Source organism: Coptis chinensis, chromosome 4 (assembly GCF_015680905.1).
Source record: "Coptis chinensis isolate HL-2020 chromosome 4, ASM1568090v1, whole genome shotgun sequence".
Taxonomy (NCBI): domain Eukaryota; kingdom Viridiplantae; phylum Streptophyta; class Magnoliopsida; order Ranunculales; family Ranunculaceae; genus Coptis; species Coptis chinensis.
Window position 1 is genome coordinate 22,933,568 of NC_141459.1, and position 17,982 is coordinate 22,951,549.

Sequence of the window (17,982 nt, forward strand, 5' to 3'; positions counted from 1 at the left end):
ACCAAAAATATATCATAAAATTTCTTTGACATATAGAAGGTAAATGCACTACTCGTGTGTATGAATGGTTGAAGCATAGTGTTCAAATTTTTAACCATAGTCGAGACTTCAAACCTAATATTGCAATGGAGTTCACTATCTTTTAACCCGCTAAAAAAACATCTAAAATAGGAGTTGTGCACATCTAAAAAAAACATCACTATAGAAAAGAGGAATTACTATAATGAACCAACGATTCTCTCTTCTTAAGTTGGGAGAAAACATATTCTTTACTTCTTTTCTAAGTTATTAATAGAAATTATATTTTTTATTCTACTAAAAGTTTGGATTTATTGATTAGGATGTTCAACTAATACGTAGGTTGTTTTCAAGATTTAACGAACTTTGTATAAACATCAATTGTTCTTATAGTGGCTTTCATGTTAAGGGTTGAAGAGATTCATAACTGTTTTGATGTGATCCTTTGCTTGGGAAGATTGATCTTCCTTATTAGGGGAATCCACCTTTTTAACTCTCAAATATCAAAATGTTGTTGAAAATTATGTCGAGCCCCAAAAATAGATTTATAAAATGATACGATTGGTAAAGATAGTCTTTTCGTAATGGAGAATCTCTTTATAACAAAATCAGTCCAAACGAAAATATTAAACTCTGTCAGAAAATTGTTTTAAAATTTGAAAAATCTAGACGGTTGATTCCAAAGTCCGACCTACATCCAGCATTCCAGCAGCCCAAAACTTGCCTAAGTCACTGGGCCGGGATCTAGCTTGTTATCCAGGTCAACCCGATTAGCTACCAGTCGACCCGTATCCTAAACCTAACGGGCCATTTTGCGGTGAAGAAATATCTAACCCGAGAAAGAAGGCAGAGGTGAGATATGGAAAGTGAAATAATAAATGAGTACGTTATAAGAGAGAAAATAGGAGAAGGCTGTTTTTCAACAGTTTGGAAAGCTGAACACAGATTGAGTGGCCAAGTAGTTGCGTTGAAACAAGTTAACCTCTCGAAACTCAATAAGAATCTTAAAAACTGCTTAGACTGTGAACTCAGCTTCTTATCAAGTGTTAAACACCCCAATATTATCCGGCTTATCGACGTTATTGAGGTTAGTTTTGTCTTTTTCTCTTCCAAGATCAAAACTTTGATTGATTTCTAGTTTAACTTGTATGTAATAAGTTTGTTTTGTAGATGCCCAAGATGAAAATTTTATGTTTTTATGCTTTATCTCATTTGTGTCACTGTTGGATGTGGTTTACAGACCGAAGGAAGCATATTTCTGGTTCTGGAGTTCTGTGCTGGGGGAAATTTAGCTTCTTACATTCAGCAGCATGGAAGGGTTCAAGAGGAGATTGCAAAAATATTTACACTGCAACTTGGTAGTTATTGGGTTAGAGAATTATTATGTTAGGGGTTCTTGCTTCCTGTTTGTGTGTTTGACCAGATTTCCTTACCTCTACATTTCAGGTGCTGGTTTGAAAGTCTTACATGCACACCACATCATCCACAGGGACTTGAAGCCTGAGGTACATATATGGCTGGAGTTCGAGCATGACGAGCTGAGCTTTTTAGCATTCAAATAGTTATAAAATATGTAAAAGGTTGGGTTCATAAAATAGTTATACAAACGAGCTTGACCAAGCTGAAAATGAGATGATCTTGAATAGCTCGATTAGTTACCTTTTAGGGATCGTATTCAAGCGGAACTTTATTATGTTCAGACTCATCTAGTTTAGTTGAACAAACAAGCTTGAGTGAGCTATAGACGAGCTGAAGTACCGAACCCGAGCAACTTGGCTTGTTTTTGATCCCTAGATAGAAACCTCACAGAAATCCCATTCTAGTTATGTTTGTGTTGACTCATCATTCAGGACCACTTCCTGCACGAGCCACATCTTCACCACACTGGCTTGCTTAGGACCTTCTTTCCAGTCATGAGTCTTCTGTTTTATGGCATGAGAGATTATATTTTCTTCTTATTGGCTTAATACTTCCTTTGAACAGAACATTCTACTGTCGGAAGCTGATAGTGATGCTGTGCTAAAGATTTCTGATTTCGGTCTCTCAAGGTGAAACTGCAAAAACTAATTGTATGCATACTTTTAGCCAGTAAGGTATGTCTTGATTTCTACGGATCTCATGGTTCCTTTTTCTTGCGGAACAGAAGGACCAGTCCCACTGACTATGCTGAAACAGTTTGCGGGTCTCCATTCTACATGGCTCCTGAAGTTTTGGAATTTAGAAGATATGATGACAAGGTGATGAACTTGATCCACGGGAATTTGGGTGGGGGTTGGGTTGTCATTCGTAAAAAGGACTGAAATACTGAGTTTATATGTAGGTAGACATGTGGAGCGTTGGTGCAATTCTTTTTGAGCTTCTCAATGGGTATCCACCTTTTCACGGCAGGAACAATGTTCAGGTAACCTTATCACATCCATATTAGAAGACATATCATCTTCTAATCAAACTGCTCTAACCACTGGAACGATTGTGTTGACTTCAGGTGATTCAGAATATCAAGAAGTGTACATGTTTGCCATTCTCTCAGAGCATCCTTCCTTCCTTGCACGCTGACTGTGTTGATCTGTGTACTAGACTACTCTCTAAAAATCCAGGTTTGTATCATCTGCATCAACTTCTCATCCGTTCACATGAAAACCATAGTTGATGATCTGTGCATCTGTGCAGTGAATCGATTGTCCTTTGAAGAGTTCTATCAGCATAGGTTTTTGGGGAGACAAGGAGCAAGCAGTAAAGCCTCTGTGCATGCACGACGAAGATCTTCTGAATTGTTGGATATTTTTAAATAATGCTTATTATCAAGCTGAATAACGGATCAAGGGAGCGTGAAGTTTTAGGTACTTTTTTCAATTATGTTAAACTACTGGTGACCAATGTAGTGTCCATCAAATGCCATTTGGCCAGTAGCTTTGAATCGGCAATTTCTAGTACTTTTTTACTCTATAGCCTATGTTCGCACCATTCAAACTGCATCATGGGTTTTGTCAATATGTATTCAGCTCAAATCATCATTTGTATCCTTGGCAACAACAGCAGCATAACTATTCGAAAATAGGAAATTGGATACTGTTTGTGCACAAGTTCTTCGCATTTGCATATTTGAGCTAGCAATTGGCAAGCATTGAGAGGGGCAGTTAGTTTGTCCTTTCCAGTTAGTGTCGCTCTAAATTTTTTGTTCCTCGAGAGTTCTTATTTCAGTTTGTCGATTTTTGTTTATCTATTCTATTAATTTATTTTGTGATATACGAATGAACTCATGTTTCCACCCTTTTCTCAACTTTGTTGCTTTCTGCTTCACCTTTATCATTGTGTATTGCCTTTTCTTGGATAGGTTGGTGCTGGTTCTGATGAATGTAACAATCTGGCTAGTTTTTTTGTGAATAGAAGAGGTAATACATCCTTTGTAATTATAATGGATTGTGTATATTCAGTGTTGAATGCCCTATTAATGCTTCTACAGTTGAATTGCTCTGTAATTTTTAGGTGCTTCCTCTTCTTCGTTCAGCACCTATTGTGTTGCAGTATACTCGTTATGGATCCTTAAAGGTCTGAGACTGGTTCTCTCTACGCGTTATAATAGCAGATGGTTGGTCATTGAAGATAAATTTGCTAGTAACCCGATAAAGTGACTGGCAGTGATTACTTCTATATCTTACTTTCTGTAACCAAATCAAATTTTTTTTTGTCGATGCTACTGCAAATTCATAAAATGGAGCGTCAAAGTTTCACAAAGCTCCTGAGAAATTGTTCAAGATATCTATCGTTGAAGCAGGGATTTCAAATTCATGCAAGTATGCTAACAATGGGTTTTGCCAACGATCTGATTATGAACAATGACCTTATAGATATGTACGCAAAACTTGGTGCAACCACAATGGCCCATCTAGTCTTTCATAGAATGCCTGAAAGAAATGTGGTCTCCTGGACAGCTCTAATGAGTGGGTACTTGTCACAAGGTAATCCTATGGCATCTTTGTTGTTGTTCTGTAAAATGGGGTATTCAGGAATCAAACCAAACGAGTTTACGTTGTCAACCAATCTGAAAGCTTGTTCTTTTGTGGGTATCCCTGAGAATGGAATGCAAGTGCATCTCCTCTGTGCTAAAACAGGGTTCGACTCATTGCCTGTTGTGGGAAATTCAATTATTGATATGTACTCAAAATGTGGAAAAGTTGAAGAAGCAACTCGTTTATTTCACCAGATGCAGGTTAGAAATCTTATTAGTTGGAATATAATGATTGCTGGGTATGCCCATGAACGACATGATCATAAAGCTCTCTTGCTGTTCCAGAGAATGCAAGAGGAAGGTGAAACCCCTGATGAGTATACATTTGTGAGTCTTTTGAAATCATGTAGTGTACGTGGAGCCATTTCTGAGGGAGGCCAAATTCATGCTTCCCTTGTGACAAGAGGATTTCAGGTTTCGTCTATGACGATTCTGGCAAGTGCGCATAGTTGATCTCTATGTAAAATGCAGGCGCTTACCTGAAGCACGACATATTTTTAATCAGATCGTGCATAAGAATGTTATTTGCTGGACTGCAATTATTGTGGGTTATTCTCAAGAAGGAAATGTACATGATGCAATGAACTTATTTAAGCAGATTAGGAAGACCGCAATTCAAGTTGATGGTTTCATTCTCTCAACCATGATAAGCATCTTTGCTGATTTTTCCCTCATGGAACAAGGTAAGCAAGTACACTCCTACACTATTAAAGTTCCATCTGGTTTAGATGTCTCAGTAGCTAATACCCTCGTTGATATGTACCTCAAGTGTGGCCTAACCGAAGAAGCTGAATCGTGTTTCTGTGAAATATCCAAGCCCAATGTAATCTCTTGGACAGTTATGATCACTGGATATGGAAAACATGGTCATGGAAAACAAGCAATTTATTTCTTTGACCAAATGAAGTTAGAGAATATTGATCCAGATGGTGTAACGTACTTGGCCGTGCTTTCAGCCTGTAGCCATGCTGGTCTAATGAAAGAGGGCAACAAGTACTTCTCAAGGCTCTGTGGGGATCACAAGGTCAAAGCAAAAATAGAGCACTATGCCTGCATGGTTGATCTACTTGGCCGAGCAGGTCGCCTCGAAGAAGCTAAGAATCTGATAGAAAGCATACCACTTGAACCGAATCCAGGGATATGGCAGACACTACTAGGAGCTTGTAGAGTACATAGAGACTTGAAACTCGGAAGGGAAGTTGGAGAGATTTTGTTGAATTTGGACGGTGAGAATCCCGTGAATTACGTTATGCTATCAAACATCTATGCTGAAGCCGGTGAGTGGAAGGAATATGAAAGAGTCAGGGAGGTAATGAAATGCAAGGGTCTGAAGAAAGAGGCAGGATGTAGCTGGATTGAAATAGACAAAGCGGTGCATTACTTCTATGGAGGGGATGATACCCACCCACTGACTGAGAGGATACATGAGATGTTAAAAGAGATGGAGAGGAGGATGAAGGAACAGACTGGCTATATGTATAGGGTGACGTTTGCATTGCATGATGTCGAAGAGGAATCAAAGGAGGATAACTTGAGAGTGCACAGCGAGAAGTTGGCAATTGGGTTGGGTTTAGTTTGTGGGGGATTGGAAAAAGGAGGGATTATGAGGATTTTTAAGAACCTGAGGGTCTGTGGGGATTGCCATGAGTTCATAAAGGAATTATCGAAGGTAGTGAAGAAGGTTTTTGTAGTCAGAGACGCTAACAGGTTTCATAGGTTTGAGAATGGGGTGTGTACGTGTGGAGATTATTGGTAATCTTTTTGTTTTTGTATTTGTTTCAACATAGAAAAGAAATTGTTAGTGTTATTTTCGAATGTCTGTACATGACGTTTGAACCTACCGAAATAAGCTCAATGTAAGGTTTGTGATGCTCCATTCAGCCGCCAACTATGCTTTGCTGAACGAAGCTCAATAAAATGATCTTCACAATCTACACTGTTACTTAGGATTTCCACTAGATGGGAAATTAGGGTCTCTCTCCAAATACACTGAAAAAAAACACACGCTCCCCTAGGTCAACCCAATTTGATTTTTTGAGAGAGAGACTATGGAATGATAGATCATTAGGGAATTTTTATAGCTTAAAAAAAGAAGAAAAAGAGAAATATGAAATTTTCTGAAAAAAATATAAAAAAATAAATCAATCGAACCTCACATTTCAACAATCTAAAGGAATAATAACTACATAATATCCATTAAAAACCATTGACGAATCTTACTTAATATACTACTCAAATTATGGACAATATTATAGGACCTTGGTGGATTTGAACCACCATCTTTTGGGATGTATTTTACATTCAAGTGTTTTCCATTGAGCTAAAGATCCACTTTAAAATGCCAATTTGCAACATAACCAAAGTTAAAAAAGAAATAGACAATAAATATTTAAAAAGGAAATTAAATTGTTATTGACCAGACCGTACCTTCACTCTTGGAGAAAAGACATATTACCAATAGCCCCTATATCCGACGACTCTAGCTAACACTTTACCTGTGAAGCACTAAATAAAAACAACTAATTAAAAATAGTGAACTTGCTAGTCAACCTATAGACCTAAGCACATTACGCTTCCGTGTGTTGTATATCACCTAACAAAATGGTTAAAAGATTTATATCACTCTGTCACTTTACCGAAGCAAAATTGATAATACCTTCTCTTCTTTTTTTTTTTTTTTTTTTTTTTTTTTTTTTATCTGCCTCATCAATTGATTGGGGCTTTAAAATTTCTATTGTAAGACCTTTAAACCTTGATAATTAACGGTGACTTAGCGCACAAACAAATCATTTAAGCCAAGACCATCTTAAATTCTAAAGCATCCAAGATAAATAGGCATCCCAAGCGCGTAAAGCTTGATCAAAAGTTCTACGTGTTTGAGTCATAAGTGTCTAATCAGTCAAGGTATTTATGTACAATATCCAAATCCTAGGCATTTTGTGCATGGTGATTAATGCACGTTCAAGTGTTATTTAGAAACTCATATTCATGTTTTGAATTGAGATTTCTTACACTGATCGTCTTATGAAGCTCACGTAGATAAGAATTCCAAAGCTTATAGCTCCCTCGTAAGATTTCAACACTTTTTTATACATATAAAAGAGCACGCTTATAAGCATGGACCCAAATATCGCCGATATATCCGATATATCGCCGATATATATCGGTATTTTGGTACACCGACATCGATATTTCCGACATATATCCACCGAATATAGAATTCTTTTTTTTCCGATATATATCGGAATTTCCGATATGAAACTTTATATCGCCGATATAATCGATATTTCCGATATAATCGATATTTCCGATATAATCGATATATATCGGTTGACTTTTTGACCATTTTAAAATATAAATCCGATATTTACAATATATTTCCGATATATATCCGATATTTCCGATATTATATTTCCGATATTTCCGATATTTCCGATATTTTAAATAGTTTGGACTGGTTACCAAAAAAATGAATATATCCGAAATATCCGATATATCCGATATATATCGGTTTTTGGGTACACCGATATATTGATCGATATCGATATTTTGGGCCTTGCTTATAAGCACCACTCTCTCACACTTGGTATTTATACACTTAAAGTGTTCTAAAACACAATACAGTTGCACAAAATAAATGGAACCAACAAATAAGCGTTAGATAAAATTAGCAAATTGTTACCTTGAATTTGGAATCATATATTGTTTCTTCTAATACATGTACTTTTATTAAAATACAATAATAGAATTCAAAAAATAAATGGCCATGATATTGAAGCTACCAATAAAATATGATTACTCGGGCATCATCTTTCCATTAGACAAAGGACAACCATTGATTTTGATGACCTGGAATTATCACATAAGTAAGATGAATAATTAGTCATGTTTCTTTGAATGCATACATAAGAAGAAGAAAAAAATTATAACCATTAATTATTTGTATACACATATGACAACCAATACTTTTACAGTTGCAAATAGATAGTGGTGTCAATGTTCGAACCATGAAATTTAATTTTGCAGCTTTCGTACCTAGCTCTTTGAATTTAGATAGGAATATAAGAGAATCATCTAAGCTAACAAAACCAATTAGAAAAAGATTCATATGTACTTACCTGAATTAACCTATTTGATCTTCTTGTTCTTTTTACTCTCTGTTTCAATCTTAAGTTTTCCTGCAAGAGAAGAAAATGGTTAGCAACGCAACAATAAGGTCATCGAATCAACTCTAAAGTTTGCCTCAAGCAGTGCACTCCATCGCCATAACATAACATACATAATCAATGGAGTTTCAATGGTATCCCTTTTAATACCATTCCGGTTTTCAATCTTAATCGAACAGAAAACACAAAGAAAATGCCTCATGTGTCAAACTAAGAAAATCACATCTAGTCTTCTACTTACCTCCATTGCTGCTGAAGAAGATGTGAATATGTGAGACTAACCAAGTATAAATCTCCCCTGAAAATAAATAGTCACATTTTCAAGCCATAACTCTGAGATCACCAATCCTAACAACGATATATGCATCATGATAAAATTCAAAAAAAGAAATTGCTTACTTTATTGAACTGTGCCTAGAACGGCTTGGTGCCTCCTTCGTTGTGATTTGGGGTTTCCCTTTTTTGTGGAAGAAGAGAAAAATTTGCGTTCTTTATAGTTTCAATTGAATAGATTTCAAAACCCCAAAAAATGAAAAACATGTGTTTAAAAATAAATTACAAAAAAAAACTTATGAATCATCCTTCATCAGTGGGAGAGCTCTTCAATTTTCGTCATTGGAGTGTTTTGGGTGTTTTAAGTTTTTGGTTAATAGTGGTCAAAAGCTTTTTTGGTTTTTTAGGTTTCATAGTTTGAAGTCGAAGGAGTCTTTGTTTGAGAATCAAATTTTGTGTTTGTGTAATCCGTAGTTATATCGCGAATTGGTTTAAAGAATGGGTGTGGAATTGTTTTTTTCTTCATTGTTCATATCTCGAGAACATCTTGATAATCTCGACCAAATCCTACGTCTAATATAATTCAGAGTAGGGGCTGACTTGCAATTAATCAAAATTATGTCTTGCTTTTTAATTAATATTGTGTCCCCACTTAAAAATATGGCTGACGTGGCTTCCTGAAATCCCATATGAGCAGTTTCGCCCACTGTGCAATAATAGATTTAGACTAGATTTTGGACCCGGGCATACACCCGGGATCTATTAAATATTTTGTGTGCTGAAAAGGTTTTACAAAATGTCTCACACAAATTTTCGAATCAGAATATATTTTTATTGAAAATAGACTGAAATACGTTAATGAGCAGCAATTATGGTGCATAAGTACTTGGAAACTAAGGGATCAAATTGAGATAACTTCTTTAATTACTTTGTGGTTTAGGATATTAATCTATAATTTTCAAATAGAATTATCTTAAACTCGATCTAACTTGTATAATAGTTTTCTTAGATTTATGGTGATTTAGCGGCAAATTTTCGAATTAAAAAATATTTTTATTGAAAATAAACCGAAATACGTTAATGAGCAGCAATTATGCGATTATAGTGCATAAGTACTTGGAAACTAAGGGATCAAATTGAGATAGCCTCTTCACTTTGTGGTTTAGGATGTTAATTCGTAATTTTCAAATGGAATTATCTTAAACTCGATCTAGTTTGTATAATAATTTTATTATATTTATGGTGATTTAGCGGTAAATCATCACCACTCAGCTTACGTACTAACGTGTACAAATCACTAAAACAGATTGATTGTTTCTGTATCCTCAAAGAATACACTACTCCCACTTGAAAATATTTATCACATGAACGTGTCCTACGAACGGGTGCCGTTATATTAAATTATTCCAAAAAAATATTAGCAACTATGCATAACTATATGAGATATGAAAATTATATTAATTACTCATTTAAATTTCTTGCACCACTCTCTATAAAAAGGAAGCATCAAACCTTGATAAAACTCATCGACTTCTTTTTATTGTTAGGTTTAACAATAGAAGTTTGATTGAAGTTTTGTGAGAATGCCCAATGTGGCGAAGATAATATTGAAGCTACTTGAATAGCAATGCATTCTCAATCACAATAAAAGAATTATGATAAATACTACTTAAAATGCAAAACTATATTTGTCGAGACATTTATTCCCCCTACATATAATACAAATATGTTTTAGGGTTATTAGTTCAATGCATTTGCATCAAGTTTTTGATTTTCTATTAATTATTCTTTGAGATTAGTTTAATGTAGTACGTTGCATCCAGTTTCCAAATTCTCATTAATTATTCTTTGATGTTAGTTCAATGCAGTTGCATCAAGTTTCCGATTTCCCGTTAATTATTATTTGAGGTTAGTTTAGTGCAATTGCATCCACTTTATGATTTCCCGTTAGTTATTCATTAAGGTTAATTCAGTATAGTTGCATCCAATTTTCAATGTTTCGTTAATTAGTATTTGAGATTAGTTCATTGCATTTGCATCCAAGTTCTAATCTTTCGTTAATTACTCTTTGAGGTTAGTTCAATACATCTGCATCCAGTTTCTGATTTCCCGTTAATTGTTTTTCTAGGTTAGTTCGATAGTTTATAATTTCTATACAGTTTGCATACATGTAAGAGTCTGTTTTTATAAACTTACTTTGGTTTTAGGTTCCTAATTACTCGTAATTATTCATGTGAGAAAGCTAATAAAGCGGACATTTATGCTTTGAGGTCAGTGTGATGCAATTACATCCGACTTCCGATTTCTAGTTAACTATTTTTTTAGGTTATTTCAATGCATTTGCATCCAATTTCTGATTTCTTGTTAGTTAATATCTTATTTTAGTACGTTTAATGCAGTTGCATCTAGTTTTTGGTTTTCCGTTAATTATTCTTTGAGGTTAGTTCAATGCAGTTGCATCCAATTTCCAATTTTATGTTAATTGTTCTTTGAGGTTAGTTCAATGCATTTGCATCAAGCTAGTTTCCAATTTCTCGTTAATGATTTTTTGAGGTTAATTCAATGAAGTTACATCAAATTTATAATTTCCCGTTAATTATTCATTTAGGTTAGTTTAGTGCAGTTTCATCTATTTTTCAATATTTCGTTAATTAGTCTTTGAGATTAGTTCATTGCATTTGGATCCGGTTTCGATTTCCCATTAATAATTCTTTAAGGTTAGTTCATTACATCTGCATCTAGTTTCTGATTATTTATGCTTTGAGATTAGTTCGATGCAATTATATCCGGTTTTTGATTTCTCGTTAATTATTCTTTGAGATTATTTCAATCCACACAATCGTATCTTCCCCACTGATAATGCTCACCTCTTCTTCCATTCTTTCAAATATGTCAGTGGCCTGTACCCTAATATGATTAGGTACATACCACCTTCCATTCTCAATGAACACCGAAAGCTTGCTGCCAAGATTGCAAGTCAAGTTATATTTTAGAGCTTGCGGAAACCTCTCCTTCAAAATCCCCTCTAGGTGCCAAGGATCTAACCAGAATGATGTGCTTTCTCCATCTCCAATTTGATGCAGTGCAATGTGTTTTGCTTCATCCCTCTCTTTTAGAATATTTTGCCAGCTCCAGGAACAGTCGTTGGCTATATTCATACTCCAGAAGTTTCTCTATTTAATAAGATTCTTAAAAACCTATTGAACCTACAGAGTTTCATTCTTGTTTATGATGTTCCATAAGTACCTTATAGTAGCTACGTGATTCATCCTTGAGAGATCCCTTACTCCTTGCCCTCCTTCCTCATATTGATAACAAATACTCTCCCAACTGATGAAAGCATGGGATGTTGCACAATCTGGTCCATTCCAAAAGAAATTTCGACATAGCTTATTAATATCCTCGATAATCCTTTGCGGCACAATAAAGCATGAGAACCAATAAACACTCAAGCTATTCAATACTGATTTGATGAGTTGGACTCTTCTTGCATAAGATAGAAACTTGCCTCTCCAACTTTGAATTCTATTAGTAACTTTAGAAATCAGAGGAAGGCAATCAGTTGAGGTTAACTTGTTGTGATAAGGGGCATGCCCAGATATTTAACCGGTAACTCATTTGTAGCAAACGAAAGAATCTATTGTATAGAATCACAGCTGCTTTGATCAACTCCTGCAAAGAATACTTGACTCTTCCTTACATTCACTTCCAGTCCCAAACATCTTGTGAATATATCAATATTTTCTTTCAAGCACTTAGCTGCATCAGTATCTCCATAAATGAAAGCAATAAGATCATCCGCAAAGGCAAGATGAGTGATGACAGGCTCATTACATTTATGGTGGAGCTTGTATCTTCCTTCCCTGACACTGTGTATCATTATCTCTGAGAAAAGATCCATTACAAGTACAAACAGGTAAGGTGACATGGGGTCACCCTGCCTTATCCCTCTTCTGCCTTTGAAGTACCCATAAGGTGAGCCATTCAACATGATAGAGTATGATGGAGTCTCCACACACACTTTCACCCACTGTATGAATTTCCTTGGAAGGCCAATTCTCTACATTGCATATTCCATAGTCTCCCATCTTACTGAGTCATATGCTTTCTTAAGATCTATCTTGGCCGCACACCTTGGAGGGTACAAATCCCTATGGTAGTTGTATAACAACTCATGAGATAAAATGATAGTCTTGGATTGCTCTTCCGATAATAAATGCAGACTGATTCGATGCCACCACCAGATGAATGAACTTCTTCATTCTAGAAGTTAAAATCTTAGTAATACATTTATACATCACTCCACAACATGAAATGGGCCTATAGTCCGTTAAAGAGGATGAACTCTGTACTTTAGGAATAAGTGTGATACATGTAGAGTTTACTTCTCTAAGCATCATACCTGATTTGAAAAAATTATGAATGCCTTGAATGAATTCTTCAGAGATTACTTTCCATGTGGCTTTGAAGAATATAGAAGAGAAACCATCACTTCTCGGAGCTTTGTCATTACCAATACTTGATAATGCCTCGGTTATCTCATTCGGGTTTATGCATTTGCATCCAGTTTTCGATTTCCCATTAGTTATTATATAAGGTTTGTTTGATGTATTTGCATACCGTTTTCGATTTCCCGTTAAATATTTTTCAAGGATTTGCATTCAATTTCTAATTTCCCATTAGTTATTATCTGACGTTAGTTTAATGCAATTGCACCCAGTTTCCGACTTTTAGTTAATTACTTTTTAGTTTAGTTTATTGCATTTTCATAAAGTTTCCAATTTCTCGTTAATTACTCTTTGAGCTCAGTTATGTATTTGAATCCAGTTTTCAATTTTCTTTTAATTATCTAATGTGGTGTGTAATATGATAAGCACCCAAAAGTGTATTATGAAACCCCGTTGAGACATATATATTTGGTTAACTATGTATTTAATAATCATGGAATAAATATGTTTCATACTTTTGCAGGTATTCGCAGTAAACATGGAAATATGGTTTAAACCTGTGATAAAGCACGAGGAACGACATATATATGAATTCTTCCAAATCCGCACAGAAGCATCAAACTTCCGAAGCTCCTACCTCTTGAACCTGGGACTCGAATCGACAAGTGAGCTGCTTTCGGCATAATCGTAGGCGATGAACTCTACGCGATAGGGGAAGTTGTAAAATTGCCCAAAGACCGGACCGCCATTTGGACTACACATAGGACCCACTATGTGGGCCCACAAGATTGGATGAGTCATCAATCATGGAGCATGTCAAGACAAAAATAACAAATTATTGGTGCAAAGTTGACACCTTGCATGTAATTAATTAGATTAGGTGTTAATAGTGAAAAAAGGCAAGGTGTCACTTTGTTTTAATGTGGTGGATAAAAATGAAGTAAATGTGGTTTGATGTTTCACATGGGAGGAAATGAGATGTCTTTTATATGGAGAAGAAAACAAAACAAGGGGGACACTCCATTTACTCCCTTGACTTCTTTTCCTTACCTTGTATTATTTTAGTTCCTTAGCCATTTTATTATTTAGTTTTTAGTTTTGTAAGAAAAGCTTGTATAGTTTTAATGGAGGAAACCTTGGTTTTCTTCTAGTTGAAAAAATAAATCAAAAGCAAGTGAAGTTAGATAATTAGTATTCTTTTTTCTTTTTCTCTCTTTTTATACTTTCTAACTTGTAATCCTTCATCCCAAGGATCATGAGCTAACTTCCCCTTGGGGAGTTAATCAAACTCATGTGAGGGAAAAATCTTTGTTGTTGGTTTGGTGGGTTGTTTAGGAATAACAACTAGACCTACACCCTATCCCAAAATGATAGTTGGTGTAGTGTCTAGTTAGGGATCAAAGTGATGAGCTTAGAGATAAGTCATTGCTTTGATTCCACTTGCTAGCATGTATGAGCTTAGAGATGAGCCATACATGTTAGGGATCAAGTTTTCTTCTATTAGACTTGTCTATGAGTTCTAGGAAGAATAAAATAAACTTATTAAAATCAACAACAAAAGTTAACTTCACATGAGGAGGATTAACTCTCCATATTTTCTTTTAGTAAATCGTATTGTGTTTAGTTGCATTCACTTGAAACTTAATTTTTTTATGTTTGTGTAGAAAAGAAACCTAATATTAGTATTTAAACTTACTCACTAGTTCCCTAAGAGTAAAAACCAAGTTGTAGTTGTCCTAGACTTTAAGTTAGATCGAATATTTACTCCAACTATATGAACACAAAATTTTGTGAGCAAGGAAACTTTGAAATTTCACTTTTGTCAAAATTAGAAGAGACAATCTCTAACGTAGTAAAAGTGGATATCAAAATGGCGCCGCTGCCGGGGATCGAACCTGGGTCACCCGCGTGATAGGCGGGAATACTCACCACTATACTACAACGACCTGGGATATCAAAATGACCTAAATTTATGCATCACTCTGGGATATCAAAATGGCGCCGCTGGTGTTCTAAAGGCATAGGACAAGTGCTACGGATTGGACTTTACTCCAAGGGGAAACACCCCTCTCATCCTCCCTTGTTTTTCCTATTTTTCCGTTTTTTTTCTTATTTCTTCGTCGTTGAAAACCAAACGAAGTGACCTGTCTAAAAATTTATTTTTCTGTACTTCCATGCACCGAAAGTTAGATTTGGGAAAGTACACTTCCGGGCGACTCTAAGGGTCTTTGTGAAAAGTTGAACTCATTGTGACATCATTGACACGCGCGGCGCGTGATATAGGACACGTCTGCGCAGTAGTTTAACCATAAGATCCCGGGTCTATTATTTGTTTTGTTAGTACTCATAATTTACCTCCAGCATCCCCTGATCTATCTTGATCCATATCCAGGCCTCACTCGGACTCAGAATGAAAATTCGACTATTCTATTGGGATTAATCACGTCGACGATTTGAAACGTTTGTTTCATTTTTTTTTTGGCGGACTAGTGGGAAGCTACAGGTTCCAAAGTTTTTTTTTTTTTTTTAATTTTGTTGCATGAATGTCATGTACGTAGTTATTATAAATTAGTTTATGGATTATTATTTACGTCTTAGGTTAGAAATATGCATGAATCATGTTAATACGCCCGTAAATATTTATATGCGATTAAGTGGATATGAATTGCATATTAATGTATATGTACATACCAATGGTACTGTTTTGCATGGTTATCTATATTTATATGTATAAGTGTCTATTATTGCATGTTTAGTATTGCTCTACATATACGTACACGGTATTGTCTAATAAGTCGATTTTGTCAAGAAAGAGGAGAATATTCCAACGAGGGTTAAAATCTGAGTTGGGTAAGTTGTTTCTAAACCCTACGGGGTAAAGCCGCTCTCTATGGGACACTCTAATCTCAATGAGTATTGTCGAAATCGAATTATTATGCAATACAAGAGTCGATTTTAGTTTATGTATAATACCTTGCATGTTTAGTTTTGTCGATTTTTTTTCGTGACGATACTATATTAAGATGCTAATGTATTTAGATCCGTATGAGTGATTCAAATTTGCTCATATCTTGTTGATATCGTTTTACGTAATATCGATTTACAAATTAGTGTACATATCATTACATCGATGTATATTTTTGCTGTACATATGGAAGTATTTATCGATGACACAAGCTTGCCTATTCGTATAGCTATACGTATGAGTAGAGTATCTTCACATGCTACTGCACCTAGTATTGTATGAGTCAATCGTATTTGCATGTTTGTATTTTCACCCTTGCATAAATCTTAAAAATAAAAATAAAAATAAAAAATAAAAATAAATAAATAAATTAATTAAAATTAATACCGACTTTGCATAAATTTTAATTCCATAAATCTTAATCATATTCCAACGGTGTCTAGGAAACTTGAAAGATTGAGGTTACTTAATTAGAACCGTGCTCGCACGGAAAGCCTCCCTCATATCTCTCTTGTGACCTGGCTGTTGGTTTATGCACACGTATTCCTAGCTTCACTGCTATATTAGCAGCAGCTTAGGCCTACGTTGAATCAACTCTAATGCTTAAAGATAATAATAAAATTTGAGTACTACTAAATTCCTTCTGTAAATTAGATCTAATTTTATGCTTGCATGAGATTAAGGTCTGGTTCCACTAAAGAAATTGAACATACCTATCGTCGAAAAAAATACGATAAGCAATTGCGTAAGTTTTCACCTAAAAATTGTTCTTCTTCTGTTAATTACCTTCATCACGATCCTTCACCGCCATTAACTTCTGTCGTTATGGCCGACGATCCTCCACCAGCTGAGAAGCCCCTGTCGGACTTCTATACTGCATTACAGGAAGGACCTTCTTCCTCGTGATCAAACTTGAGGACATTGTCGGTGATTTTCAGATATCCGCCAAACGCGTTTTTAGTTTGTTACCTATATATCATGGTTTGGATCACGAAAAACCTTACAATCATCTTCGTAGGCTGCAACAAGTGGCCACAACATTTCACCATCCAGCAGTCTCTAAGGAACAATTCTTGCTTTAGTTGTTTCCATTCACTTTAGCGGAGAAAACGTCAATTTGGCTAGAAGGACAACAGCCACAATCCATAGACACATGGAATAAATTAGTTCAAGCTTTCATGCTTCAATTTTACACTAAGAAGAAAACAACTGAAATGCTTCAAAAAATTCAATTCTTTCGTCAAAATCCTCATGAATCCTTTAGGGAAGCATGAAGTCGTTTCACTGATCTTCTATTAGAATGTCCTCACCACCAACTAGACAAAGCTGTCCTTGTTCGTTCATTCTTTAATGGTCTGTCTGATCATCAAAAAGAAACTCTTGATATAATGAACGGAGGTTGCTTCATAGACAAAGGAGCTACTGAAGCTTATACTTTTCTTGAAAAACAAGCGAAAAAAGGTACACACTGGGGTAACACTGAGTCGTCTAGGTCATCAAAGGACAATGTTACAAAGGCCACATCTATTTTTGAGGTAAAACCCGATCCCAAATTAAAAAATTTGATAGAATCCCTAACTAAAAAAGTAGATGCCCTTGCAGTTCAAGTAAACGATCAACTACCAAAACCAGTCATGAACGTTGACACCTCCCCATGTGTCCTTTATCTTAGTCCTGACCATCCTGATGCATATTGTCCCTTGTTATATACTTCCCCTACTCAACAATCGGAGGAGGCATGTGCATTCAACATTCCCAATGCACTGTGGAGACAACATTTGAATTTTGCTTGGCGCCAAAATAACCAACAAATGGGGGCTCCTCCAGGTTTCGCTAATCCACCTGTTCGACCTACCAACAATTTTATTCCATACCGCCAAGGAAATAATCAACAATACCAACAAGGTCAATTTCAAAATAATTCCAATGCTAATTATCAAACCAACGCAGCAACCTTGTTCCTAATTTAATCCAGATACCAACTATAATCAAGAACTTCTAAGCAATAGAGAACTACTACACGTTGCACAACCTGCGCCCAGATTACGAATAGGATAAACGAGACTTTCTTGGCTTACATGAACCAACAAGTCTCAAATTTTT

General features: G+C 35.5%; 1 protein-coding gene, 2 long non-coding RNA genes, 1 other non-coding gene and 1 pseudogene across 11 annotated transcripts; 2 read left to right on the forward strand and 3 right to left on the reverse strand.

Moving 5' to 3' along the window:
- The first annotated feature begins 556 nt into the window (after window positions 1-556).
- On the forward strand, window positions 557-5,957 carry LOC147502690 (putative pentatricopeptide repeat-containing protein At3g15130). Of its 8 annotated transcripts, XM_086607529.1 has the most exons (12): window positions 564-1,105; window positions 1,259-1,376; window positions 1,465-1,523; window positions 2,002-2,066; window positions 2,162-2,255; window positions 2,339-2,419; window positions 2,504-2,615; window positions 2,689-2,858; window positions 3,353-3,410; window positions 3,505-4,228; window positions 4,313-4,710; window positions 4,797-5,957. In XM_086607529.1, the coding sequence occupies exons 1-8, from the start codon at window positions 878-880 to the stop codon at window positions 2,808-2,810; spliced, it is 879 nt and encodes a 292-aa protein (XP_086463655.1). In that variant the 5' UTR covers window positions 564-877; the 3' UTR covers window positions 2,811-2,858; window positions 3,353-3,410; window positions 3,505-4,228; window positions 4,313-4,710; window positions 4,797-5,957. The 8 variants fall into 8 exon arrangements, with proteins under 8 accessions (XP_086463656.1, XP_086463653.1, XP_086463655.1 ...); XM_086607530.1 differs by having other exon boundaries at window positions 557-1,105; window positions 2,165-2,255; window positions 4,313-5,957; XM_086607527.1 differs by having other exon boundaries at window positions 563-1,105; window positions 3,482-4,710.
- Window positions 3,824-4,480, forward strand: LOC147502691 (putative pentatricopeptide repeat-containing protein At3g15130 pseudogene; annotated as a pseudogene).
- On the reverse strand, window positions 4,854-6,820 carry LOC147502692 (uncharacterized). Its single transcript, XR_015221777.1, has 2 exons — window positions 6,455-6,820; window positions 4,854-6,016 (listed from the first exon to the last, which is right to left on the reverse strand). It is a non-coding gene; the product is annotated as an uncharacterized LOC147502692 (long non-coding RNA).
- Window positions 6,821-7,684: 864 nt separating this feature from the next.
- Window positions 7,685-8,931, reverse strand: LOC147502693 (uncharacterized). The gene is made up of 4 exons (XR_015221778.1): window positions 8,593-8,931; window positions 8,435-8,491; window positions 8,146-8,205; window positions 7,685-7,876 (listed from the first exon to the last, which is right to left on the reverse strand). It is a non-coding gene; the product is annotated as an uncharacterized LOC147502693 (long non-coding RNA).
- Window positions 8,932-14,788: 5,857 nt separating this feature from the next.
- On the reverse strand, window positions 14,789-14,860 carry TRNAD-AUC (transfer RNA aspartic acid (anticodon AUC)). The gene has a single exon. It is a non-coding gene; the product is annotated as a tRNA-Asp (tRNA).
- Between the last annotated feature and the right edge of the window lie 3,122 nt (window positions 14,861-17,982).

Coding starts and splice junctions, on each gene's coding strand:
- LOC147502690 (XM_086607522.1), top strand. CDS start 4,608: ATGAACTTATTTAAGCAGATTAGGAAGACCGCAATTCAAGTTGATGGT.